This window comes from Perognathus longimembris, unplaced genomic scaffold, assembly GCF_023159225.1.
Source record: "Perognathus longimembris pacificus isolate PPM17 unplaced genomic scaffold, ASM2315922v1 HiC_scaffold_6178, whole genome shotgun sequence".
Classification (NCBI taxonomy): Eukaryota; Metazoa; Chordata; class Mammalia; order Rodentia; family Heteromyidae; genus Perognathus; species Perognathus longimembris.
Genome location: NW_025961686.1, coordinates 15,948 through 42,333, shown reverse-complemented (window position 1 = coordinate 42,333; position 26,386 = coordinate 15,948). Strand labels below are relative to the sequence as shown.

Genomic DNA, 26,386 nt, shown 5'->3' with positions numbered 1-26,386 from the left:
CACCACACACACGCACGCACACACACACCAATTCTAAAGTCTCAGCTGAATACACCTTCTGGTAAAAAGACATTTCCCACAGCGATCATGTGGCTAAACAAATAAAATAATAATAATAGATGACTCTTTCAGGGATGTGCAAGGTAGCATGCTCACCCACCTAATTTCCACAAGAGCTTCATGAAGTGTTGGGAAACAGGGGAACAGGTACATTAAAGGATTTGTTCAAGGCCGGACAGTGAGAGATAGGCCTGGGACTCCAGACTAAAGAGGTTTTCACGTAGCTCAGGTTTTCCAGGCAGCTCTGCTGTATGGGTAGAGATCACAGTCTAGGTCCTCAGAGATCACAGTCTAGATCCTCAAGGGGGGGGGGGGGGGGGAGAAGGACTCGCTATCCTCTCCCTGTCCTCCCTGTAAGCTGGAAAGCTTAGCTAGAGTCTTAAACTCTAAGAGAGAAGCCATGGATTGAGCAAGGCAGGACAAGGGAAAGAAAGAAAGGGCTTGTGTTCTAGTGCGGCAAGTGCCTGTCGGCTTTAGGATGCGTGAGAACGAGAGAAACTTTATGGGACTTTAGCCTTGGTTATTTGTGGAGGAAGCAGTGTTTGTTACAGAGATTTATACTGGAAGCTAGCATAAGTTAAAGGATTCTTAGCGTTTAAGAAGCAGTTCAATTTCTTCTAGGTTTTGTAATTTTTGTGGCAGCAATCCTTCAGTTTGTTGACATGGTTGATTACTGGGTACTTCATTTATCTTTGAGGCCACTGTAAACAGAGATGTTCTCCTGACTTCCGTCTCTAGTTTCTCATTATAATTGATTTTATACATTGATTTGTGTTTGTATTGCTAATTTGATTTTACATATTGCTACTTTGCTGAAAGTTATTTTTCTATGTGCTTTAGCAGCGTGGAGGTGGAGTCTCTCGGGTCCTATAGATACAGGATCATGTCAGTTAGAAATTGTTTGACTAAGTAACAACCAGTTCTTGTTAAATTATCCAATTAAGGTTTATATTATGGTCAATTCCTAAGCTACTCATTGCCTGTACAACACTCATTTTGCTGATCACACTAGTTCTTTTTAAAAGTTGTGTTCCTGCGTGCTTGGTCATTGACCCTGAAGTATGGTGTCAGTGTATAATGGAGTAAGCGGCGTTCATCAGTGGTCATGTCACATAAACAACGACAATGCAGCTCTTCTTTGGAGCTTGAATAGTGCAGCAGGTTAATACAAAAGAGAAATGTTTCTAAAAGCATAAAACAGGTTTGCTTCCTTTTTTTCTCACTGGCTCAGTTTATTTCAGGTTGCAATATGAAGCTCTGATAGAACTATGAATAAGGAGAACGCACTAAATAACTAAATAAATGGTGAAAGGGACACACGGCTGCTCTGGCTCTGTAGCTGAGTTTCAAGGAAGAGGACTGAGGCAGAGACTGGAAGATTTATCACCAATTTCTGAGAATTAGTTCTGTGATGTGGGGAAGACAGTCTTTTCCAGAAGTCTAAGTGTGTTTCTTTGTCTCAAGTACTTTACTCATACATATACGTGTTAAAATAAAATTGATTTTCATTGGGAGATCCACTTACATGTTAGCTATTAATGTCAAGAAAAAGTGCAAAATCAGTGATTTTTCATGGTACACTGAGAGGCAGAAATGTTTATTACAAAGTTTTTTATATCATGCATTTATATAGAACAAAATGTCATATATAAGGAATCTGACAAAAAATGTTCACTTTCATGAGTATGCCTGTTCTTTAAAGCATCTACATATTCTTGTTATTCTCCTTGAGGAAGATTTTCATATGACTTGATAGTTGCTCCTGAAGGAAAAGCTCCAAAGGTTTGAGAATCAACTCTGGAAGGAGCTGGAAAAGAAAAAAAGTAAAAATATCTATTTGAAGGATTTCTCTCTCTCTCTCTCTCTTTTTTTTTTTTTTTTTTTTTTGCCAGTCCTGGGCCTTGGACTCCGGGCCTGAGCACTGTCCCTGGCTTCTTTTTGCTCAAGGCTAGCACTCTGCCACTTGAGCCACAGCGCCCCTTCTAGCGATTTTCTATATATGTGGTGCTGGGAAATCGACCCCAGGGCTTCATGTATACGAGGCAAGCACTCTTGCCACTAGGCCATATCCCCAGCCCCAAGATTCCTTTTATTTTCATTATCTTCAGCAAAATACCAACCTTACTAGTGAGGAAAAAAAACTCAAATTGTGTAATTCTTTAGAAAGAGAAACTCACAGCCCCCCAAAAATAAAGCACCAGAAAATAGGTAGTCAGGTTTTGAGTTTAAAAGAATCATAAGGAAGGCTCTCTAAAACAGACCTTGTTTTTACACAGACATCTTGTCTTCTGTCTCATGAAGCTGACATTTTCTCCTGGCTATCTCTAGAATTTCTTTCATCCTGTGAAGATTACAAACAGGCAAATATTTAGGATTTTATTTTCCTAAATGACTCCTAAATGAGTTGTGTAGTTTTGCTTAAATGCCATAGAATAAACACAATTTCAGCTTATTGGGTCCTTAAAGCTGGAACTATGAAAGAGCATAGCCATGCTTTGGTTGTAAATTTAAACTGTTCCAGAGAAATTCATTCATTGTAGGGCATCCCTAACTAAGAGATAGTCCTAAGTAGAAGGAGGCTGGGAAATGGCTACTAAAGGCACATGGCTATTTAGCAGTCCACCCAGCTGCATTATCAAGTTTTATATGCAACATTCCTGAGCACCACAGTAGAAATTCTTGCATTTAAAGGATAAAATTATGTGGGACAGAGAACATGAAAATTTGATGCAAGGTAATTTCACTACATTAGCTATGCTAAATATCATGTTGTAATCCTCAAATATATTCTGAATGCAGGTTCATTTCCTAGCATTATTTTACAAAGTTGGTTTATGTAATTAGCTTTCCCATTCTTATTAAGCTGTTTCAGTTAAAATTATGCCTTACAGACAAATTAATTATTTTCAGTGATTCATGTTTTCCCTTACTGGATTAGAGTATTTGACAAGGCTTTTCTTGTTGTGTAGACTTCCATATAGGCTTGCTTATGTCTTTCCACTTCCATTTTATCATAATCATTTTTAGCTTTTATTTTAGAAAATTTTGATTTCATATCTTTGAATGTGAGTCTCAACTGACTTATCCTTTGATGAATATTTTTGTCTCTTAACTCTTTTAAGCTTGCTTGATCTGCTGCTTGCTTCTAAAACACATTAAAAAGACATATTTTAAAAGGGTGGTTATCTAAAGTAATATGCATTTGGTTCTGTAAATTTCAGTCATCAATTCACTGAGAAACGTTAAATTTGTGAAATTAAATGTTACAGTTTAAATTTTTATCATTAAATATGAGCCACAAAAGTGTTGAACCCTTTTGGGGACTCTTTTGTGGGCCTGGAGATTGAACCTATTCCCTCATATATATTACATGCAACAGCTTTCCAACAGATCTGAGATCTGAGAACACCTTTATGTGTGTGCTCCTGTAGTCAGAAAAAAAATAGAACCAATATAAGATTTTAACATTAAAAATGTAACTTACGAATAACTCAAGAATGTGGTATAATATCTATAACCAAAGAAAATCCAGAATTTTTTCCTTCCCAATAGTCGCTTTATATCCAACAAGTTAAAAAAAATAATATGCTAAGCTGGGTGCTAGTCGCTAACACCTGCATTCTAGCAGCTCAGGAGGCTGAGACGGGAGGAATGCAGTTCAAAAACCAGCCAGGCAGTAATGTCTTTGATGATGGTTATCTCCAATTAAGTAGTAAAAACCTGAAGTGAAGGTGTGATTCAAGTGGTAGAATGCCAACCTTGAACAAAAAGCAAAGCAAAAATATAAATCCCAGAGTTTGAACTCATGACTGACACGCACATACAAAAAAGCTAAGAGCTTCTCGAACGCAAGCCAGTGTTCTGAAAGATCAAGTAAGTTGTAATAATGATGGAAACTGAAACATGTCATCTGTCTTCTAGGAATCTACCAATGAAATTTCTATGAGAAAAGTAGAAGGAAGAGACACTATATTCACCCAAAATATAATGGAATGATAATAACCTAGCGAAATGAACTCAACCACATTACACGTAAAATAACCTGTAACAAAAGGTTATATTCATACTTCCTCTCATTCATGACTTGTTCTCTCTCTAGCCAGAAGTGTATACCATCCTCCTTGACTAGGACATACCATTTTCTCTTGTATATGACTTGTGAGGATTAGTATTTCCCCTTCTATCCTTTTTTGATTCATGTACAGATATTCATACTTCTTTTGTATATTTTTTATTGCTGATAGTTCCTGAATTTTACATTGAATATTTTCATTCAGATGATCATGTTTGTAAGACATGGTTTCCATTTTTTCTTTAAAATCACTGACCTGTGGAAATATAATGATATATTATGTAGATAAGGGATACTGGCTAAGAATTGTCTAACACAAACTTGTGTGCCATTTTTGATATAAATACAGTTTCAATAAATCATAGTCAAAGAGTATTCTTGACATACAGTCCATTTAATTATTCTGAAACTGAACAAAATTCAAACCACTGAAAATTACATAAAATTATATTTTAAAGTCAGAAACAACCACTGTATTTAAAACTGGGCTAAAGACTTAAAGAGAGACTTCTCTGAAGAAATAAGAATGGCCAAAGGGCACATGAAGAAATGTTCAATATTCCTGGCCTTAAAAGAAATGCAAATCAAAACAACATTGAGATTCTACCTCACCTTGGTTAGAATGGCCATTATCAAGAAATCTAATACAGGGCTGGGAATATGGCCTAGTGGCAAGAATGCTTGCCTCCTACACATGAAGCTCTCAGTTCCATTCCCCAGACCTCAGGGAAGGGGGAGGTAACTGCCTCCAGCTACACCTCCAGGTGTAGCCTTTACCAGGTTGAGGCATTTACGCAAGGAATTCTGTGCTTCCATCAGAAAGAATGACATCGCCCCATTTGTAAGGAAATGGAAAGAGTTGGAAAAAAAATTATATTAGGTGAAGCCAGCCAAACCCAAAGAAACCTAGATCCCATGGTTTCCTTTATTTGTAATAATTAGTCGATGTCTAGGATAGTGCTAACAGAGGAGCCCAGTAGCTCAATAGCTATGCACATACAACCATATAAGAATAAAGAAGCCAAAGGTTCTTCAACTGATGAATGGATAAATAAATGTGTTGCATATCCACTCAGAAGCAAGAAGAGTTGAGTAGTGATATTTGCTACAACAAAAGCTAAGTAAAAGAAACCAGTTTCGAAATTAGGTAGATGAAGTGTCCCAAATAAGGAAAGTGTTAGAGACAAAGTAGAAAGGAAGCTTCCTAAGGAGAAACAGAAAAAAGATGCAAGGTGGCTAATGGGGATGGGTGTAGGTCATCTGTTAATGATAATAAGAATGTCCTAAAATTGAAGAGGTGATCACAGATCTATGGATACACTCTAAACACAGAGATACTTAATTCAAGTAATTGACTATAATGGTATGTTATTCGTAACTTGACAAATGTGTTATCACACTAAAAATAGAGTCAGTATTCATATCTGGAGTTATGCAATTCTGTATGCCTGGCTTTAGTTCTCTACTCAGGATTCAACACACAAGGCAATAAAGACTTTGCTCCTTTACTGGAAAAGCATTCTCTTTTTTTTCCCCACTAAAATTAAGGTTGTAAATTCTTTTACATTCTTCATTTCACTCTTCAAAATATTTAGATATTTTTATTTCCTTAAGTAAAGCGATTTTTGGTCCCTGAAGGGATTAAATGTACCTCATCTCTGAGCATTGTAATATCCAGTGCCAATTCTCGTGTTTCTAAGTCTTTGTAGGATGTAAACTCTTCATTTTCATTTACCTTCTTCTTAGACAGTTTTAAGTGTTTCTTAAATCTACAAGAGTATACAGAATTGATGTGTGACATTTTATGGAGGGCAAATACTTAATAATTATTTAAAATATATTACAGAAAATAAACACAGAAAATAAACAAACCTACAAATCTTTCATTTGTTTCAACTGGAAATTGTTTTAAAATATTCTAATACTTTAGTCAATAGTACCTGGAGGAAAGTTTATATTTCACTAAGGCAAAAGGCTCTGAGAACTATTACTACATATTTTAGTATGTTAATATGATATATTTTGTTATTATCATTATTAAATATAAGCTTTAACCCAGTTGAGTAACATAGGTGAAGAAAATATACTTATATTTTATTGTTATAATAAGATTTAGAAATATACTTTGGGACCTGATGACCATAATCCACAAAAAGAAAAGCAAGTATCCATAAAATAACTACAAGGAAAAATAGGGGTACTCCTTAGTGGTAGAGCACGTGCAACCTTTCCAAGGCCATGGATTCTAGCAAAGCAGGAAAACACAAATCAGAAAACTATCCTGTAATCCTAGGTACCCAGGAGGCTGAGGTCTGAGGGTTGCTGTTCCAAGTGAGCCCAGGCAGGAAAGTCCTGGAGAGTCTTCTCTCCAGCTAACCACTAGTGGAGCAGTGGCTCCAAGTGGGAAAGTGCTGGCCTTGATCAAAAGAGCTTAAGGACAGCACCCAAGCCCTGAGTCCAAGCCCCACAATCACTAAAAATATAAAAATGAAAAAAAAAAGAATTTGAAGACTATAGTGAGAGAACAGAAACAAAAAGGACAAAAGATTCAAGCTCAAGTGGAGAAAGACAATTATGTGGGAGCAAACATGGGCTGGAATCAGAAAGCCAAATTCGAAAGGGGAACCCGGCGATCGGCAGACAGGCTGCCAGGAGCGCAGAATTCATATAGCGGGAGACCCCTCGGACACAAGGCAGGGTGCGGACCAAGACACACACCGGCAGCGACGAGAAGTTTGGGTCCACACCGGGTTCGGACAAGGGAACCCAGCATATTCCAAAATAGACCACGTCATAGCCCACACAAAGAACCTCAGCAAATACAAAAGTATTGACGTCATCCCATGTATTATATCTGATCACAGTGGATTAAAGGTAACCCTCAACAACAAAGGAAACCACAGACACTATACACAGTCTTGGAGGCTAAACCCCACGCTGCTATCCAACATTTGGGCCACAGACCAAATTAAAGATGAAATCAATGAATTCATAAGCCACAATGACAAAGAAAACACATCACAAAGAAACCTATGGGACACAGCTAAGGCAGTACTGAGGGGCAAGATCATTGCCCTCAGCACCCACATTAAAAGAATGGAAGCAGCGCAGGTGAATAACCTCACGATGAAACTAAAACAACTGGAGAAACAAGAAATGATCGAACCTAAAATGACTAGGAGGGGAGAGATCACAAAGATTAAAGAAGAGATAAATCTGATTGAAAATAGAAAGACCATTCAACAAATAAATAAGACTAAAAGCTGGTTCTTTGAGAAAATAAACAAAATTGACAGACCCCTTGCAAGACTCACAAAAAAAAGAAGAGAAGAGACTCCAATGGAAAAATTACAACAAGTACACACAATATTCAAACAATCATAAGGAGCTATTTCCAAAACCTCTACTCAGCAAAAAACAATAATTTTACAGAAATGTATCAATTCTTACAGAAGTACAAACTGCCCAAACTGAACCAAGAAGAAATAAATCAACTAAATAAACCAATAACTTACAGTGAGATACAGGAGGTAATCAAGAACCTCCCTACTAAGAAAAGCCCAGGCCCCGAGGGATTCACCAACGAATTCTACAAAACCTTTAGTGAGGAGCTAATACCAATACTCCTCAAACTCTTCCGCGAAATAGAAACAGAGGGAGAAATCCCAAACTCATTCTACGAAGCTAATATCATACTCATTCCCAAACCAGGCAAAGACCCAACAAAAAAAGAGAACTACAGACCAATATCACTAATGAACACAGACGCAAAGCTCCTCAATAAAATATTAGCTAACAGGATCCAGAAACTGATCAAGAAAATCATACATCATGACCAAGTAGGCTTCATCCCTCAGTCACAAGGATGGTTCAACATCTGTAAATCAATCAACGTAATTCACCACATAAACAGATCTAAAATTAAGAATTACATTGTTATCTCAGTCGATGCCCAAAAAGCCTTCGACAAAATACAACATCCATACCTATTAAAAGCTTTGGAGAGAACAGGAATAGATGGAACATTCCTCAAAACAATAAAAGCTATATACAACAGACCAACTGCTAATATCATATTAAATGGAGAGAAACTAAAATCATTCCCCCTAATCTCAGGAACAAGACAAGGATGCCCACTCTCCCCACTTCTGTTCAACATAGTGCTGGAATCCCTAGCCATAGCAATAAGGCAAGAGGAGGACATCAAAGGGATCCACATCGGCAAGGAAGAAATCAAGTTATCCCTATTCGCAGACGACATGATCTTATATCTAAAGGACCCAAAAAACTCAGTACCCATACTCCTACACCTAATAAACCAATTTGGCAAAGTAGCAGGATACAAAATCAATCCACAAAAGTCAGCAGCTTTTCTGTAAACCAGCAATATAGAAGCAGAAAAGGAAATTATGGAAACAATTCCATTTACAGTAGCCAAAAAAAGAATAAAGTACCTAGGGATCAACTTAACCAAGGACGTGACGGACCTATTCAATGAAAACTACAAAAATCTAATAAGGGAAATCAAAGAAGACACAAGGAGATGGAAAGACCTCCCATGCTCATGGGTAGGCAGAATCAATATAGTGAAAATGGCCATATTGCCCAAATTGTTATACAAATTCAATGCAATACCTATCAAAATCCCAGCCACATTCTTCACTGAAATAGAGAAACCAATCCATAAATTCATATGGAACAGCAAAAAACCTAGAATAGCCGAAGCAATTCTAGGCAAAAAAAATAGTGCAGGAGGTATCACAATACCAGACTTCAAGCTCTACTACAAGGCCATCATAACAAAAACAGCATGGTATTGGTATAAAAACAGATCGGAAGACCAGTGGATTAGAATTGAAGACCCAGAAATAAAACCGCACTCTTACAGCCAACTGATATTCGACAAAGGAGCTAAAGACATACAATGGAATAAACATAGCCTCTTCAACTACTGGTGCTGGGAGAACTGGGCAGCCATATACAGAAAACTCAAAGTACACCCAAGCCTATCACCATGCACCAGGATCAACTCAAAATGGATCAAGGACCTCAACATCAGACCTGAATCCTTGAAACTACTGAAGGACAGAGTAGGAAAGACACTAGAACTTATAGGCACAGGAAGGAACTTCCTGAATAGAGTCCCAGGGGCACAACAAATAGGGGAAAGACTCAACAAATGGGACTACCACAAATTAAAAAGTTTCTGCACAGCTAAGGACATAGCCACCAAAATAGAAAGACAGCCAACGATATGGGAAAGGATATTTACCAGCACAGCAACAGACAAAGGCCTGATATCTGTCATCTACAGAGAACTCAAAAAACTAAGCCCCTCCAAGCCCAATAAACCTATTAGGAAATGGGCAAAGGAGCTAAAGAGAGACTTCACAAGAGAAGATATAAAAATGGCAAAGAAACACATGAGGAAATGCTCAACATCCCTGCTAGTAAAGGAAATGCAAATAAAAACAACCCTGAGATACCACCTCACCCAAGTTAGAATGGCCTATACTCTGAACTCAGGAAACAACAAATGCTGGAGGGGCTGTGGGGAAAGAGGAACCCTTCTCCATTGTTGGTGGGAGTGCAAATTAGTACAACCACTTTGGAGAACAGTATGGAGGTTTCTCAAAAAGCTCAATATAGACCTACCCTATGACCCAGCCATACCACTCCTAGGCATCTATCCTAAACAGCAAAACCCAAGATATCAAAAAGACATTTGTACTTCCATGTTTATCGTGGCACAATTCACAATAGCCAAAATATGGAAACAATCCAGATGCCCCTCCACAGACGAATGGATCCAAAAAATATGGTACTTATACACAATGGAATACTACATAGCGATTAGGAATGGTGAAATATTGTTATTCGCAGGGAAATGGTCAGAACTCGAACAAATAATGTTGAGTGAGACAAGCCTAGAACACAGAAAACAAAGGGGCATGATCTCCCTGATATATGACTGTTAACAAAGGGAGACGGAGAGACAGTAGAGACCAAGTCTGTGAAACTGTATATGTGCTTGATACATTGTATATTGCATATGTGTCTACCTGACCTAGACAAGGGATGGAAAAACAGGTTGTAAGATATCACAAGAAATGTACACACTTCCCTACTATGTAACTGCACCCTCTTTGCACAACACCTTGTAAAAAAATTTATGTTCAATTAATAAAAAAAAAAAAATGAAGCCAGGGACAGTACTCAGGCCCTGAGTTCATGCCCCAGGACTGGCAAAACAAAACAAAACAAAACAAAAAAATAAATAAAACAAGTCTATTATTAAACAAAAAAAAAAAAAAAAGAAAACCAAATTCAATGACTGTGTAAACAAATTCAAGGTTTGGGGGGAAAGAGTCATCTAAGACCCTGGAAAGTATTCCATGGTCGGATATGGTAGGAGAAACAAATTTATTCAAATCCCTCTTGTCTATTTGAGTCATCAATATATATTTATATGTTAAAGATGTATGCAACAGCAGCAGTCTTCCTTATCTGCAGCTTCCAAATAGAAGGGAATACTGCGAATAGAAAATACTTGGCATACCTTGCATGTGTACTAATCGTGTATGTAGTAGTAGTATCTTGTGTAGTAGTCATGTATACACCTTTACTCTTTTATCATGATTTCCTAAACCATGCTGCATTAAGACTATGATCTAGATATTCTTCAAATTATATGGGAGATTGAAGTTATATGTATACTTTATGTTATATGTGGGTTGTATGTAACTACTATCCTATGTTATATAAGAGACATAGGTTTTGTAATCTGTCAGGGTCCTGGAATTAACACCCTTCAGAACACAGGGAAAACAGAATACGGCATGTGTATCTGTGTATATATATGTATCTCTGTAAAAACATACAGGTAATAAATAGTTTAGTAACATGTATACCTCTTAGGCATATCTCAAATCTAGAGTTGGTATAGTCAATGTGTGTATTTATATGTCTCTATATATGCATTCATATATGTACGAACAGACTTTAATAAGATCTGTACCTCAGGAGCATAACAAAGATCCCGCGGATGTCTGTATGTGTACACACGATCTCCATATGCATACAGATAACAACAAATAGAAATTGAATAACATGCATACTTCAGGTACAACTCAGAGACCCCCAAGGAAAAGAAAGATGTCAACTGATAGGGTTTGTAATTTACAATAATGCAAAAGGCAGAAGGAAACTATAACCTAAAGAAAGATAAAATTTTATATTGTCAGAGAAGAGAGATAGGATTATATATTAAAAGGTTGAGGAGGAAGATACTTGCAAAGGAGAGAAAACAAAAATGTCTTAGGAAATGTTCCAGTAACGTGAGGAAGGCTCATGTTCCTTGCTATGTACCACATACCTTTCCAGCATAGTTAAAAAAAATCATTAAATAGCAAAGAGGATATTTTAGCAGTCACACAGACGTTATCCATTTGCTCTGTATTTCAGAGGTAGACTTTAAAATGAAATCATTTTTGGTTGTTAAAATGTAGCAATGCAATAAGCTTGTATTTGCATTTTAGTAAAATGGAGAAGTTTCAATATACTAAAATCTTATCCAGTTAAGTCTGCATATTCCTTGATTTTCTTGTTTGCTTGATTCAAAGTCAATTTCAGTGAATGGTTTAACTCAAGAGGTTGTTTCACATATTGCTAGATTCTAAAGATGCCCTGGAAACATTGTTATTAGTATCTGTACATATTCAATGTTAATTTTAATGCTAGTTTATGAAGAAATTTGTGGAAATCTTCCAGTTCATTCCCACATTACATTTGGTCACTCAGAGCTGGCACGCTACCACTTAAGCTATACTTCCAGCCAAGCTTTTTTGCTGGCTATTTTGAAGATGGAGTTTCATAGATGTTTCTTCCTAGACTGGCTTTGAACTGCAATATTCCAAGTCTCAGCATCTTCAGTAGCTAAGATTACAGATGAGAACCACCAGCGCCCAAATTAGAGAGTCTGTTTTTGTTCCTTTACTTACAGGGGTGGGGTGGGTGACTGTCCTTGAGTCTTTTTTTCCCCTCAAGGGTAGTGCTCTGCCACTCGAGCCACAGTTCCACATCTGGATGTTTGTAAGATATCATTTTATTAAAAATGAAAGTCAACCTGGGACTTTCCATCTCAAATTGGCTTCGAATCACAAATCTAAGCCTCTAGGATTCCAGGTGTGAGCCGTTTTTTTCCCCCATCTGCTTCATTCCTGTTTAGTCAGCACAAAGTTTCTAAGATGCCTTGACATTTGTCTCTAGTTTAATGGAGCGGCAAAGCTAAGCTATTATCAAAGAAACAAAGTAGTAGAATCAACTAGTCACTGCCAATTTATGTGCAACATACTCTGGTGATTTTAATTTCTACAATGAGAAATAAGAATGAGAGGGCAAATCTGTTCTGAATAGTAGTTACATGATTTTATTACACATTAGTATATTGGAATTTGGAATTCTAATTTAGTCTTTTCTGAAATTCAGGTGTGATATCTTTGAAAGGCTGATGACTAGAGGTAAAAGGGATAAGAGTTTCTGAACCTACTTTTCCAGTGTTGGATGGTTAATTGGAGATAAGTGTCTCGCATATTGTATTTCCTCACTGGCTTCGGGCCACCGCCCTCAGATCTCAGCCTTCTGAGTAAGGATGATGACAGTTGTGAGCCATCAGTGTACAGATAGATACCCCTTATTTCTGAATTCCGAAGAGATGCATATGTATTGGGGGAAATATTTGTAGAATAACAAAAAAAAAATCTACCCTTGAAGTGGACTGTAAATTACTTGTAATTTGTTATGAAAACTGCAATGGAAGGTTTAGATTGCAAAAGACAAACATATTCCCAGATCCAATATCCTTTTGCATCTCACAGAATATTATCAATCTAAAATATTTGCAAGAACTCAAGCAAATCACCACATACAAATGTCCAGAGCAACACTGCTCAGTAAGAAAGTAGGAATAATCTTTATGTCCACCGGTATATGAATGGACAAATAAAATGTGGCATTATAAAAAGTGGGTTTTAGCCATCTCACCCCAGTAAGAATGTCATATATCAAGAAAACTAACAATAACAGTTGTTGGAGGGGATGTGGCCAAAAGGAAACCCTACTTCATTGTTGGTGGGAATGTAAACTGGTTCAGCCACTCTGGCAAACAGTATGGAGATTCCTCAGAAGGCTAAATGTAGAATTCCCCTATGACCCAGCAACCCCATTTTTGGGTATTTATCCAAAAAACTACAAACAAAATCAAAGTAAAGCCACCAGCACAACAATGTTCATTGCAGCGCACTTTGTCATAGCGAGATTCTGGAACCAACCCAGATGCCCCTCCGTAGACGAATGGATCAGGAAAATGTGGTACATATACACAATGGAATTTTATGCCTCTATCAGAAAGAATGACATTGCCCCATTTGTAAGGAAATGGAAGGTCTTGGAAAAAATTATACTAAGTGAAGTGAGCCAGACCCAAAGAAACATGGACTCTATTGTCTTCCTTATTGGGAATAACTAGCACAGGTTTAGGCAAGTCACAGCAGAGGATCACAAGAGCCCAATAGCTGTACCATTATGATCACATAAGATGATGCTAAGTGAAATGAACTCCATTTTATGGAAATGATTGTTGTATCACAGTTGTAACTACTTTCAACATCCCATGTATATCTGTAGTTTCTACTATTGATGATGTTCTTGTATCACCTTCTTGTGATTGTATCTACACTATCCCTGTAATCTTATCTGAGTATATTGGAAACCCTGTATACTGGTACTAGAATTAGGAAATTGAAAGGGAATACCAAAATTGAGAGACAAAGGGTAAAATAAGAGAAACAACAACAAAAGCAATACTTGCAAAACTGTTTGGTGTAAGTGAACTGAACACCTCAGGGGGGGAAAAGGGGAGGGGGGAGGTGGGTATGAGGGACAAGGTAACAAACAGTACAAGAAATGTATCCAATGCCTAATGTATGAAACTGTAACCTCTCTGTACATCACTTTTATAATAAAAAAGTCTTTAAATATAAAAAAACTACAATAAATAAAATAAAACTGTAAAAAAAAGTGGGTTTTAGAATAACAAAACCTTTTGATACCAAAATTTGCAATTGTTCTTTTATAAAGCCAAGTGGATTTGCAGTAGTAACCCAAGTCCTCGCAATACCAATTCAACAGTTTAAGAAATGACTTCTCGGGCTGGGGATATAGCCTAGTGGCAAGAGTGCCTGCCTCGGATACACGAGGCCCTAGGTTCGATTCCCCAGCACCACATATGCAGAAAACGGCCAGAAGCGGCGCTGTGGCTCAAGTGGCAGAGTGCTAGCCTTGAGCGGGAAGAAGCCAGGGACAGTGCTCAGGCCCTGAGTCCAAGGCCCAGGACTGGCCAAAAAAAAAAAAAAAAAATGACTTCTCATGTTGCCTAAAATATTCCTATAGTACCATTACTAGAGGAAAAGATGTTTCAGGATGAAAGAAAACAATTAGACATTACTATACCAAACAAATTCACACTTAAATGTGTTTTCTGTAGCTGGCCAATGTTCTCTTCGGGCTTGAGTTCCCTATCTATTAAGCTCGAATAAGACCTTCAATTCTGAAGCATATTTTCAAAAATAATTATTCTTACAGATGGAGCTGCTTAAAACATCACTGAATTTCTCCACAAATATCTGTGGAAAAATTATCCAATAAATTCTTACATTTTTGAGAAGATGATCTGATTTATACTCTTATTTTCAAGTTCTGTTTTGTAGATAATAGGCAAAACATCTGATGATAATAAACAAATATCATGAACTTAAATTATTCTTAACGTGTGGAATAGTGAAATCAGGCCCTGGCTTCTACAGAGCATCTCCTATACCATCAAATGATTTTTTCCACTTCTAAATTAATAATTTCATATAGCATAAAACCAATGTTCCCTTGGATCCATACGCAAGTTTTTTTTTTATCATCATAACTGACATTATTTCATTGACATAGATTCTCAAGTTACTTTATGCTATTTAGAATATACTTTTGCCGGTGATTTTGCATCTTCTTTGAACTATGTGCCACCTCTGTGTGTTGAGACTTTATCTCTTGCCACTAAAAGAGAGAAATAAAAAGAAACATTTACTAATAATCTAGTACAAATCTACCATCACCTATGTTTATACCAAATTTTCATAATATCCACATTCCTTCATCTGCAGTATTTAATTATTGCAATAGGAATCTATTCCAAGGCAAGCCTAACATAATAAGAAAAATAAAAATACAAATAACTAACTTTTTACAAATAGCTAATAGCTAAAATAAATACTTGAGCACAGAATAATGAAATCTACCAAATACTATTTGAATAGAAGAAAGACTGGAAGGAAGGAAGGAAGGAAGGAAGGAAGGAAGGAAGGAAGGAAGGAAAGAAGGAAGGAAGGAAGGAGGGAAGGAAGGAGATATAATAGTAGGTATGAACATTTAAAAAAATACACTGTATATCACAACAAAAATCCCTTCATCTATTAATGTCTGCTAATAAAAACAGAAAAATATATACATCAAATATGTACACACATTCATTTTGTGCTGGCATTGGGACTTGAACCCAGGGCCTGAACATGACCCTTAGCATTTCCCTCAAGGCAGGTAGGTGCTCTACAAGCTCAGCCACACCTCCATTTCCGGCTTTTTGCTGGCTAACTGGAGATGAGGGCTTCCCAGGTTATCCTGCCTAGGCCGGTTTGAACTATGACCTCCGAGGTCAGCCTCCAAAGAAGCTGTGATCACAGGCGCCAGAGCCGAGGCCCAGCCACACACACACATTTTGAAATGACTGGTTCTCAGAAATCATTTTCTTTATGCAATTTCTATCTGACTTTGCTTACAAAGGTAATTTTTAAGAAGTCAACCTAACATTGTGGCATTCCGGCCTTGAGAAAGTTTCTAAGTACGATTTTATTCCACAAAATGTAGGGATGCATTTCATTAAGGTATTTTGGCATATATCATTAGTCAGGGGAAAACTAAATGCTTAATTAAGATCAGGGCCTTCAAAAACTGTTCTTGAGTGGCCTATGGAAATATAACTTCTTTCGTCCACACGAATTACTCTAAAATTAATTCCATAGAAAAAACAGCTAAATTTTTCAAAGAGCTAAAGTATTGGCTTGATGCAGGCTAAACGTTATTATGAAGCAAAAATATTTAACGAAGTTCATTATAGTTGCAAAGCTATTAACTTCTACAATATAAAATATGTACATTGTCATTGATGTAAGTGAAGTTATTAAGTTCTATGCACCTTCCAGTCCTTCACTCAGAAAAAATATGCTCATATGTATAATTGTCATATGTTGAGAGTGACATAACATTTTGTTTTTCAACTGTATAGTACAGTCTGGCACTATATCACCTCTTGGTCAACAATACATTTACAACAATGGTCCATATACTATGTCTTCCACTGATGTGGCCAATATAATTATTTGGGATTTTCTGGATAGGATTGCTGGATCTTACTTTCCTGAGATTATAATGTATGGGATATTTGACTACATATGCATATTAACACAAAGTGATAACTTAAATCATGTTGACAAAATAAAGTTAGAAATGTGACATCTTAACATTTATTTTACCTGTTTCAAAACATTTTTTATGTCATTCAACTCCATACACATTGTCCTAGGAGAGGTTTCAGGTCGTTCTACTCCAACTGCTTTACTGATTTGCTCTTTGTTTTGTCTTAACACTGACTGGAAGTTTTCAGGAATATGAACAGTATTTCCATTCTTTTTGATTTCTTGTTGTAAGAGATACCTGCAGTTATATATTTTATTAAAATTCATATTTTAGAAAATAAAATGCTCATTTTGTGATCTGTCATGTCACCATTCTTATGAATTAATATTCTGACTGATACTACTGCAATTCTCAATACTTGATGAACACTTTTGATGGATACTTTTGATGAACACACTCTTGATGAACACAGATAATATTAAATTAATTACATTCTAGAAATCTGTTCACAAAAAACATTACAAAATTAACTATAAAGAAAATGGTATTTTCATAAAATATTATTATAAGTATTTCTAAAATGACTTGGGATATCTTCAAATGATTTTCAGGCCATAAGAATCTGTATGGAACTATAATCCAAGAATGGACTATGGAACCCAATTATTGACATCCACTTTCTATGTTTCTTTTCCCTGGTGCATTCAATTGATCTTATTTTTATTATGTAAGCAATTTGATAATATTTACAATAATATAGTATTTTTTAACCAATTTTATAAGAAAAAAATAAATGAATGGAATTTTAACTTAAAGTCAATATATGGAAAGCTATTAAATAACTAATTGTTATTTATCGCGTGTCCATTTTGCTTGTATTTAATGGATTTTAAGAATGAGAAATATATAGACAAAAGTGTGAATTCCTTTACGTTGTTTTTCTTGATTGTAAAACATGAGAATTTCCTAAATAATTTCCTATGCAATTGAGCTTAATTACCTTTTTGAGAATATTTTAGATATGTTGAAAAAAAGTTTTTCCTAAAATTTCTTATACTTTGAGCCAATAATTGTATATTGAGAAATTGTTTCAAAATAAATCATTAGAAGGAGAAAAATGTGATAGAAATGCTCTCCTTATACTTTGAATTGAAGCACAACTACCTCCCATATGTTGTGCTACTACATAGTCTTTGAAACACTTAATCTGGAAGATTAGGCATTAAATTATCAGAAGGAGTCATGGTTAATGACATATCATACTATTTTAAGGAATTTCTCACTTTGTAAGACTAACACAATCCCCTCCTATGAAAGCCCAGGAGACAAGTCAGGAATTACAGAGTTCCCTTCCAAACACTTAGCAAAAATTTTGGCATTCTAACATTTCTTTGAAAGAGTATGGCACACCTCAAATTTCGAAGTTCTGTTAACTCCGTTTTTCTGTTCTGCAAGAGTGCTTTCATTTCGTTTGTTTCAGATTGCTCTGTTCTTATTCCTCCAGTCTTATTTGCCATTTTTTTATTTTCTCCTTTAAGTAGTTCATGTTGACTATTTTTACTTTGTATTAGTTTTTCATATGAACAAAGTAAACCCCTTTGATTTGAAGGGCCACCATAATCTGTATAAAGAAAACAACATAGTAATAAAAATAAGCACTTTTTGTACAGGAACTACGATATGTTTTCATATTCACTCACACATACACTAAAGAAAGGTAGAGTGAGTAAAATGTAAAGTAATGTAGAACATGTTCACCGAAGCTCCGCAGTTAAAACAGACAAGAACCTGACCTTGGCTAGCATAAGGTGTAGTGGGAGAGAAAGAAAGGTAAAATGACCATTGTAAATCAGATGGATGCTGTAAGAAATCAGAGTTCTATGATCACCAAAAGGAGTTTGATAGAGATTATCCTGGGGAAGAAATAGTCACACTGACAAATGAAGGATGAGCAAGAGCAAGGAGGAGAGCATGGTAGTGAATCTTCAGCATTTGCTGAGGTTCTTGTACTCTGGTTTCATGAAAAACAGATCAACCAGACTGATTTGAATTCCTACCTGAAACAACTGAAAACAAAACTGACAAAAAGGGTCAATCATCACAAGATTATAGACTTCAGAAAGCGGAGGCCCTAACTCATGCCCTGTAGGAAATAAATAAAATATGACTGTCTCATATTCTACAGCTCACTTGCCATGACGGTTTTCAGACATATGACGCAAAGATAAAGAACTGACTTGGAATCTACTGGAGCCCTGTGCTGAGCCTGATAAAACCCAAGCAGGTAGAGATCCCAGGATAAGAGTGTAGTGTTCCCTTCTGGTGAATATTGACAGAGAAATAATTGACACGTATGCCTGGAAAACATCTGAGACTGATGAAAGAAAAGTCAAATATATTAGAGGAAACTCTGACTAGAGCTCACACAGTGCCAGAAAGACTGTCTAGTCCTATCATCAGACTAGATCAACTCATAATTCAATGACACTGGGCAGAATAGCCAGAAAGTATTTGCATCTACAGTGGAGAAATAACCTTAATTTGAGTATGCTTTGATATGCCTGGAAAATTTTAGGAAAACCAGGAAGAGTCAAGCTATGTATAAGTAATTTAACTCCATTCCAACATAAAACTGAAGAGAGAATAGAGGGGTGACAGAAATTTGTTTAGAAACAAATTTCAGCTGGGTGCTGTGGGATCATGCTTGCAATCCTAGCTACTCAGTAGACTGAGATCTGAGGACTGTGGTTCAGAACCAACCCTGGCAGAAAAGTCCCCAAGAGACTCTTATCTCCAATTATCCGCTCAAAAAAATAGGAAGTGGTAGAGTGCTAACCTTGAGTGAACGAACTCAGGAACAGAGCCCAAGCCCTGAGTTCAAACCCCACAAATAAAAAACAACAAAACAAAATGAACAACGGCAACAACAACAACAAAACCCAAACAAATTGCACTTGGAGAGATGAAAACAGAGAAATTAAAGATCATATAGATAAACATCTTGATTATGACAATTAAATATATGTTCAATGCACATATCAAAACTTGCCTTGATTCGCTTTATGTATGTACAATGTGTTAAAAATTTACAATACCTAAGTAAAGCTACTGAAAACAAAAATCTCTGCTTTGAGGACAAACATCTAATGTCAAGAGCACAGAAGAGAAGCAGAGACAACAAAAGCCTGTGACCAAAGAGCAGTGGGAACTACATGTCTCTTTGTCTGATGAGGTACAACAATTTTCACTCTTTTTGTGTGAAACCAAGGAAAAGTATAGCCCCTGAGCTCCTAGAAACAACAGGGCTTGTAAAATTTCACCGTCTTAGTTTATTCTTAGCTTCTATAACTCCATTTCGGTGACTCCATACTAGAGGGCTGCACTCCCACCCGTGAGACTAGTTCCTTGTAGTTTGACATTTAAAAATATATGTAGCCCTTGTTCCTCTCTGTGTCTTGGTAGCAACCATAGTAACAGATTGTGAAAATGATCATAGTAATAGATTATAGAAATAACCACAGTAGTAGTTACAGAAATGGCATGGCGACTGTCAAGGTGATTCACTTACGATTGAGTCCTGGATTGTTTTAGCCCACTCATGCTTGGTTGGTTGATATTAGGGAAACATGGTAACAGTTGTTCAAATAAAGTTGATATTAGGTCAGCCCGACCATAAAATTCTGCTTCTGTAAATGGCTTGCTTAACCCGTTTGTGACTTCCTCTGACCCCCTGAGTATGTGACCCCCTGCTGTAGAAAGCATGGCTGCTACCTTTAAAAACCCAGCCCTGCGCTGGCTCTTTGCTGGTTTTTACCCTCAGGATGGTGGGGAGCAGACACTCTGCACAGCTAAATAAAGACTCCTCACCCGATTGACCGAGTGCTGGTGATTTGATTGTCATGAGTTCGAGTCCTGGGTGACCAGGATACAACAATTTGTATTTGTGTGTGTGTTGTGTGTGTGGGGGGGAGGGGGACACAGAGAGAGAATCAGAGTGAGAGAGAGAGAAAGAGAGGGAGCGAGAGTACTGAGGCTTAAATTCATGGCTGCATGCCCTTCAACAGCTTAGTTACCCAACATTGGCTCTCCACCAGTTGAACCACAGCTCCACTTCGGGACTTCTGCTAGTTAATTGGAGCTAAGAGTCTCATAGGTTTGTCTGCCCAGGCTGACTTTAAATCTTGGTCCTCAGATTTTAGCCTCCTGAGTAGCTGGGAATATGGTATTAGTGACCAAGGACCGGCCTCATTTTATGTAGAAATAATAAAGCACATTTTGATGTGAATGATATAATGACACATCAGTGGCCTGTGATATATAGTGAATGCAACGTGTAAACATATTACAGCAATTACAATAATTTAAGGGTTTTATATTTCTAACTTTATATTCCATTCTCAGTTGTTTACCTAGCAGCAAAATAATCTCATAATTATGGGAAGGCAGCTCACCATAGTTAGAGGAATGAGGCCAGTCTCCGTGATCTTCCATAGCTTGTATTTGCTTTTGAATCTATAAAATACACAGAGCAATTTCAAAGTCTTCCAAATATTCATACAAATTGTTAATATACAGAGGGGATGGATACATATTTTATATAAAGCAGAAGCACAATTCTCCTGAGAAGAACAGATTTTCTTCAAAATATTCCTTTAACAGTGGCTAGTGTTCCTTCAGGAACAACATTATATTTTTAAGAAGTATAAATGTTTCCTTAACATTTACCCTATTTTTAATTTATGTAATGTAACCAACCCTTTACCTCTTATCTTGTGCTTTCAATACAAGAATTTTCCGATAGTTCTTTTTTATGTATGTGTAATGGTACTGAAGCTTGAACTCCGGGAGTGGCGCTGTCTCTGAGCTTTTGTGCTCAAGGCTAGCACTCTACTGCTTGAGCCACAGCTCCACTTCCGGCTTTTTCTGTGGTGAACTGAAAATAGGAATCACATGGACTTTCCTGCTGGGGACTTTAAACTGTGGTCCTCAGATCTCAGCCTCCTGAGGAGGTAGAATTATAGAAGTGAGCCATGGAATTTCAGAATTTTGATAGTTTTTAAAAAAATTATCTTATCCTGTAATCACAAATGCTTGCAATTTGTTACTGTTGAAAACAATAAAGTTGTAAAACTTATTACAGCTTAAAAGTGTTGTTAAATGCCAGCCATGGAAGGAGTAGTATTGATCAAGATGCATTCCACTCATAAACTGATTATGTTGTATTAAAATTTCCTTACACAAGTAGTTAAAGATAGTTTAAAAACTACCAGACTGGTGGCTCACGTCCATAATCCTAGCTACTTGGGAGGCTGAGATCTGAGGATCACATTCAAAACCAGCCAGTACAAGAAGAGCCTCACCTCCAATTAATGACCAGAAAACAAGAGGAGCATCTGTGTCTCAATATGGTAGATCACTAGCCTTGAGCGAAATAACTCGGGGACAGTGCCCAGACCCTGAGTTCAAGCCCCATGACTAACATAAACCACAAATAAACATCAGATTGGATATGCCACAGTTGTGAAACCTTTAAAAGCATATTGCAAAAAAAATTAATGAAAACATTTGCTATCGCAAAAACAAAATGTTGTATTTTCATGTCAACGTAATAAGAAGAAGCAAGTTCCTAAATTCTCAGGTTCCATCTTTTGTTCTTATTTATTCCCCAAATTAGGTATTCCCTCCTTGCTGTGGATGAGTACACAGGATGGCTGTATGGATGGTAGGCCTACATTTTCCCATGGAGTCTAAGGTACCAGAAGAATTTCTCGCCACCAAAATTGCTACTGTACCCTCATCCATGTCTCCTCTTTAGAGATTTCTGTGTGCCTCTATTAGTAATTAAATTTTATTGTAAAGCTGACATACAGAGGCGTTACCGTTACAGAAGGGAACGAGTGCATTTCTTTTTGAAATGTCCTCCCTGGCAAGTTTCTAAGTTCATTTCCAACATGCTGTGTGGTGTGTGTCGCCGCTGAACCCTTGGTCCCACCGGTGCCGTGGTTCCCCCTCCCTTCTCCAGGTCAGATGCGCTTATCCACACGATAAAAGGTATAGAAATTAAAACCTCAAGACGTGCTCTTCTTCCTCCACGCCACGGCCCTCTGCTCCAGCCGGCCCCGACGCGCGCCCCCCTCTTCCACCACCCCGGCTCGGGGCGCAGAAGCTTCCTGGGAGGCCTTCTTGCTGGCATCAGTATGTCTTTCTTGGAACCGTCTCTCTGGAGGAACCCACATCCTTTGCTTGCATGGACTCTTGTTACTCTTTCCAGAACCCAATCACGGTGATAGCCTGGCTCCCTCTGGCCAAGCCCCCACGGAGATCACACAGTCCTCCACCCCACGCAGGAGGACGGCCTCGGGGCTGGAAGGGCGATGGGGGGAAGCCGGGTCTGGGCCTCAGTGCTCAAGTGGGGCCTCCCAGGTCCAAGGTCACGGGGACCTCAGCTCTGCGCTCTCTGGGGGTCTCAATCAAAGAACATGGATTTCCTGTTTTTTGCAATACCTTGTGTTTTTTGTTAGATGATTTATCTTGGGACCTGAAAAAATAATAAAATGCTTTCAGGAAATACTAAATCTAAAAATAAAAAAAAAGTCTTTTTATTTTAAAAAAATCTGCTGTTCTCATTTACTTCTTGTATGTATAAAGTTTACCAGCTATTTAAATAGCGTACACTCATTTACCACAGAGGGCTTTAACTACAAATACAAAGTAATGTTAATGGACAAATAATAACGTTAACATAAACAGAAAATAACTTTAAGCATCTTGACAGTCAACAAAAAGGGAAAATCATGATACCACTTGTCTCATTTGATAGAAATATATGTACTCAGTGTTTGCATCATTGTCACATGCCAAAAAATATTTTTAGACTTTAAAAATCCTATCTTTACTATAGTAGGAAAGTCTCCAACGAGGGGAAGCTTTTCTTAACGATGACTTAGCATTGTCTGGACCTGCCACAGTTTAACAGCATTATGCTGAGAATATATAACAGATATCTAACATGGTATGTAATTCACAAAATCCTCTAAGGTACATAACATATTGGATATAAGGATTAGACATAAGGGGGGCACAGAAAGGGAGGAAGAGTGAACAAATGCAATCATGTTGTTCAGTATACATTAGGTGGAAAATGACCGAGGTAACCTGTGGACAGTGATGGGCAGAGGAAACTGGGAGAAAGTAAAGGAGGGGGTGACACTGTCCAAGAAATAAATGTATTGACAAACCTGTCTTATGGGAAGGTAAGCCCTCTGAATAACACCTTAGGAATAGCAGTAAAATTATATTTTGTAAAATAATTACATGTAAGAATGAGCCAAATGACTCTTGCAAGCCCACTCATCTGGGCAGTGGCAGATCCACAATTTAAAGCAACAATTTCTGTCTTTACAGCGTGTGTTTCACAGCATGCGGTGAGGGTAAAGTTTGATTTCATGTGTTTTAAAATTACATAACAACAGATTAATCCATGCTATCCAATTATTGTAATATAATACCTGAATCTTGCAAATGTTAAAAGTAAAATTCCTATACCTACTTTTGAAATGCTTCTTCTTATTTCTAAAGAAAATAATTGGCAACATACATGGAACTAGAACATGGGGACTTGGGGGGATGGGTCAGGTTGTGATAGTTGAGAAGGCGAATGGTAACAGTGGTGACAGGAATCAAAATGCAATGCACACATAAATGGACATGTCGAACTAAAATCCTTTTGTACAATTAAAGATCATAAAAATTTTAAAAAGAAAATCATCCACTTCTGATCTAATATAGAAGAAAATATTTCTCTCTCTCTTTCTGTGTATGTGTGTGCTTATAAGGACAATTAGTTTAGTATAAATTCATCATGATAATGTATCTAGCTTTCTACTACTAAATTCTACTACTAGACACTGAATTTAATGGAACAAACATATTCTTCTCTAGTATATTCTTTCCTATTGCTTTCAGCCATACTCTAAAGCTTTATTTTTAATATGATATTTCTGTCTTTAGGTCACATGCTTCGTTGGTGCCTACCAACTACAGTTGCTTTCACTACTGCTCTCCCCAGTTGAAATGATCTAAGTTGGTGTCTAGAGGTATCCTTTACATTCTGGCTTCCATGACACCTATTTAGTCAAACTACTGCTAGACAAGTCGCTTGTCCTCAGCTTAACCGGTCTTTCAGTGGCCTTAATTTACTTGAGCATTCTTGTGCTTTGTCTGTAGATGATTCTTTCTCTCTCCCAGAAAATAACTTGCCATTAACATTTCTTTCCATGGAAATAAAGAGTTTATAGATTTTACCTTCCTCCATCCAGGACTATTTTACTTAAACTACGCGGCTGATCCTTTACTTGATGAGAGCTTGCTGAGGTGGGCTTCTCAGATGCTGGTGTATTTGCAGATTTACCTTGACTTTCCTTTGTTACCTTGAAATGCCAGAAGGGACTACAACCACACCTTAAAACAAAAAGGTTTTCTCGTGAGCCCATTACCTAAGATTCAAAACAAGTCTCACTCTAAGGGTTTACTCTAAGGGTTAAATTTACGTATGTATTTATTTGTATGAAAGCTTTAACTCAAGGCTATATACTTGCTCATTTGGTTTCATAGCACTTCTATGACATCCTTAGCCCTGTATTTTGCTGGTTATTTTGAGTTGGAGTCTTACAGACTTCTCTGCCTAGAATTGCTTTAAAACTTGATCCTCAAAACTTCATCCTCCTCACTATCAACGAAGATGGGCTCTACTAGTGCCTAGATTTCATTCATTTAATAATTCAAGCAAAGTTACACATTCTCTGATCAAAACATGAAAAATATATTTCCTGCATAATAAATAAATACATAAGTAAACATTTGAGAAATTAATCATCACTCATCTGTTGATGACTTTCTAATTCAAAGCAAAAACAGACACATAAAAAAAGAACAGCGCATGAAAACAAGCAGTTATTGAATGAAGAGCCAGGCTGGGAATGTGGCTTAGTGGTAGAGTGCTTGTCTAGCGTGCATGAAACCCTGGGTTCGACTCAGCACCACATAAACAGAAGAAGCCAGCAGTGGCGCTGTGGCTCAAGTGGCAGAGTGCTAGCCTTGAGCAAAAAGAAGCCAGGAACAGTGCTCAGGCCCTGAGTCCAAGCGCCAGGACTGGCAAAAAAATGCTTTAAGGAAATTTCAATTTTAAAGTAGCCTGTACACTGTACATTTAACCCCATTTCTTTTTTGAGAAAGGACTTTAACTATATAGACACGGCTTAGCCTTAAGCTTTGATCCTCTGAATTCTACCTTCTAAGTGCTGGTATTATAGGTGTGCACCACCACAATTGCGAGGTTTTTTGTTGTTGTTTTGGTTGCACACTGCTTTTTTTGTGGATACAACAAATTAACCGTTTCCTTATTTTTGAGTATTTAGACTCCCACAAACACCATAATAAGAGGAATCTATAATAATTGTTCTCTCTTAATTTAATTTTATTGTTAAGGGGATGTTCAGAGGGGTTACAGTTACACACATAAGGCAATGAGTACATTTCTGGTCGAACACTGTTATCCCCTACGTCATCTTTCTCCCACTTTCCCTCCCCCCAACCCCAGCTGTAAAGTTCATTTTCAACATAGTGTCTTGTGAATATCGCTGTTGCATTGGTTCACCCTTTGTCTTTTGTCTCACCATTCTTTTTTTTTTTTTTTTTTTTGGCCAGTCCTGGGCCTTGGACTCAGGGCCTGAGCAC

At 37.3% G+C, this 26,386-nt stretch overlaps 1 protein-coding gene across 1 annotated transcript in view; it reads right to left on the bottom strand.

Moving 5' to 3' along the window:
- Positions 1-22,453, bottom strand: part of LOC125345629 (POTE ankyrin domain family member B-like) — a 38,073-nt gene extending 15,620 nt beyond the window's left edge. The window contains exons 1-5 of the mRNA XM_048337694.1: positions 22,384-22,453; positions 18,062-18,272; positions 16,768-16,948; positions 15,165-15,235; positions 5,784-5,901 (exon numbers count right to left, since the gene is read on the bottom strand). Coding sequence (XP_048193651.1) covers positions 5,784-5,901; positions 15,165-15,235; positions 16,768-16,948; positions 18,062-18,272; positions 22,384-22,453 — 651 coding nt within the window. The remainder of the gene's footprint in view (positions 1-5,783; positions 5,902-15,164; positions 15,236-16,767; positions 16,949-18,061; positions 18,273-22,383) is intronic.
- Positions 22,454-26,386: the final 3,933 nt, after the last annotated feature.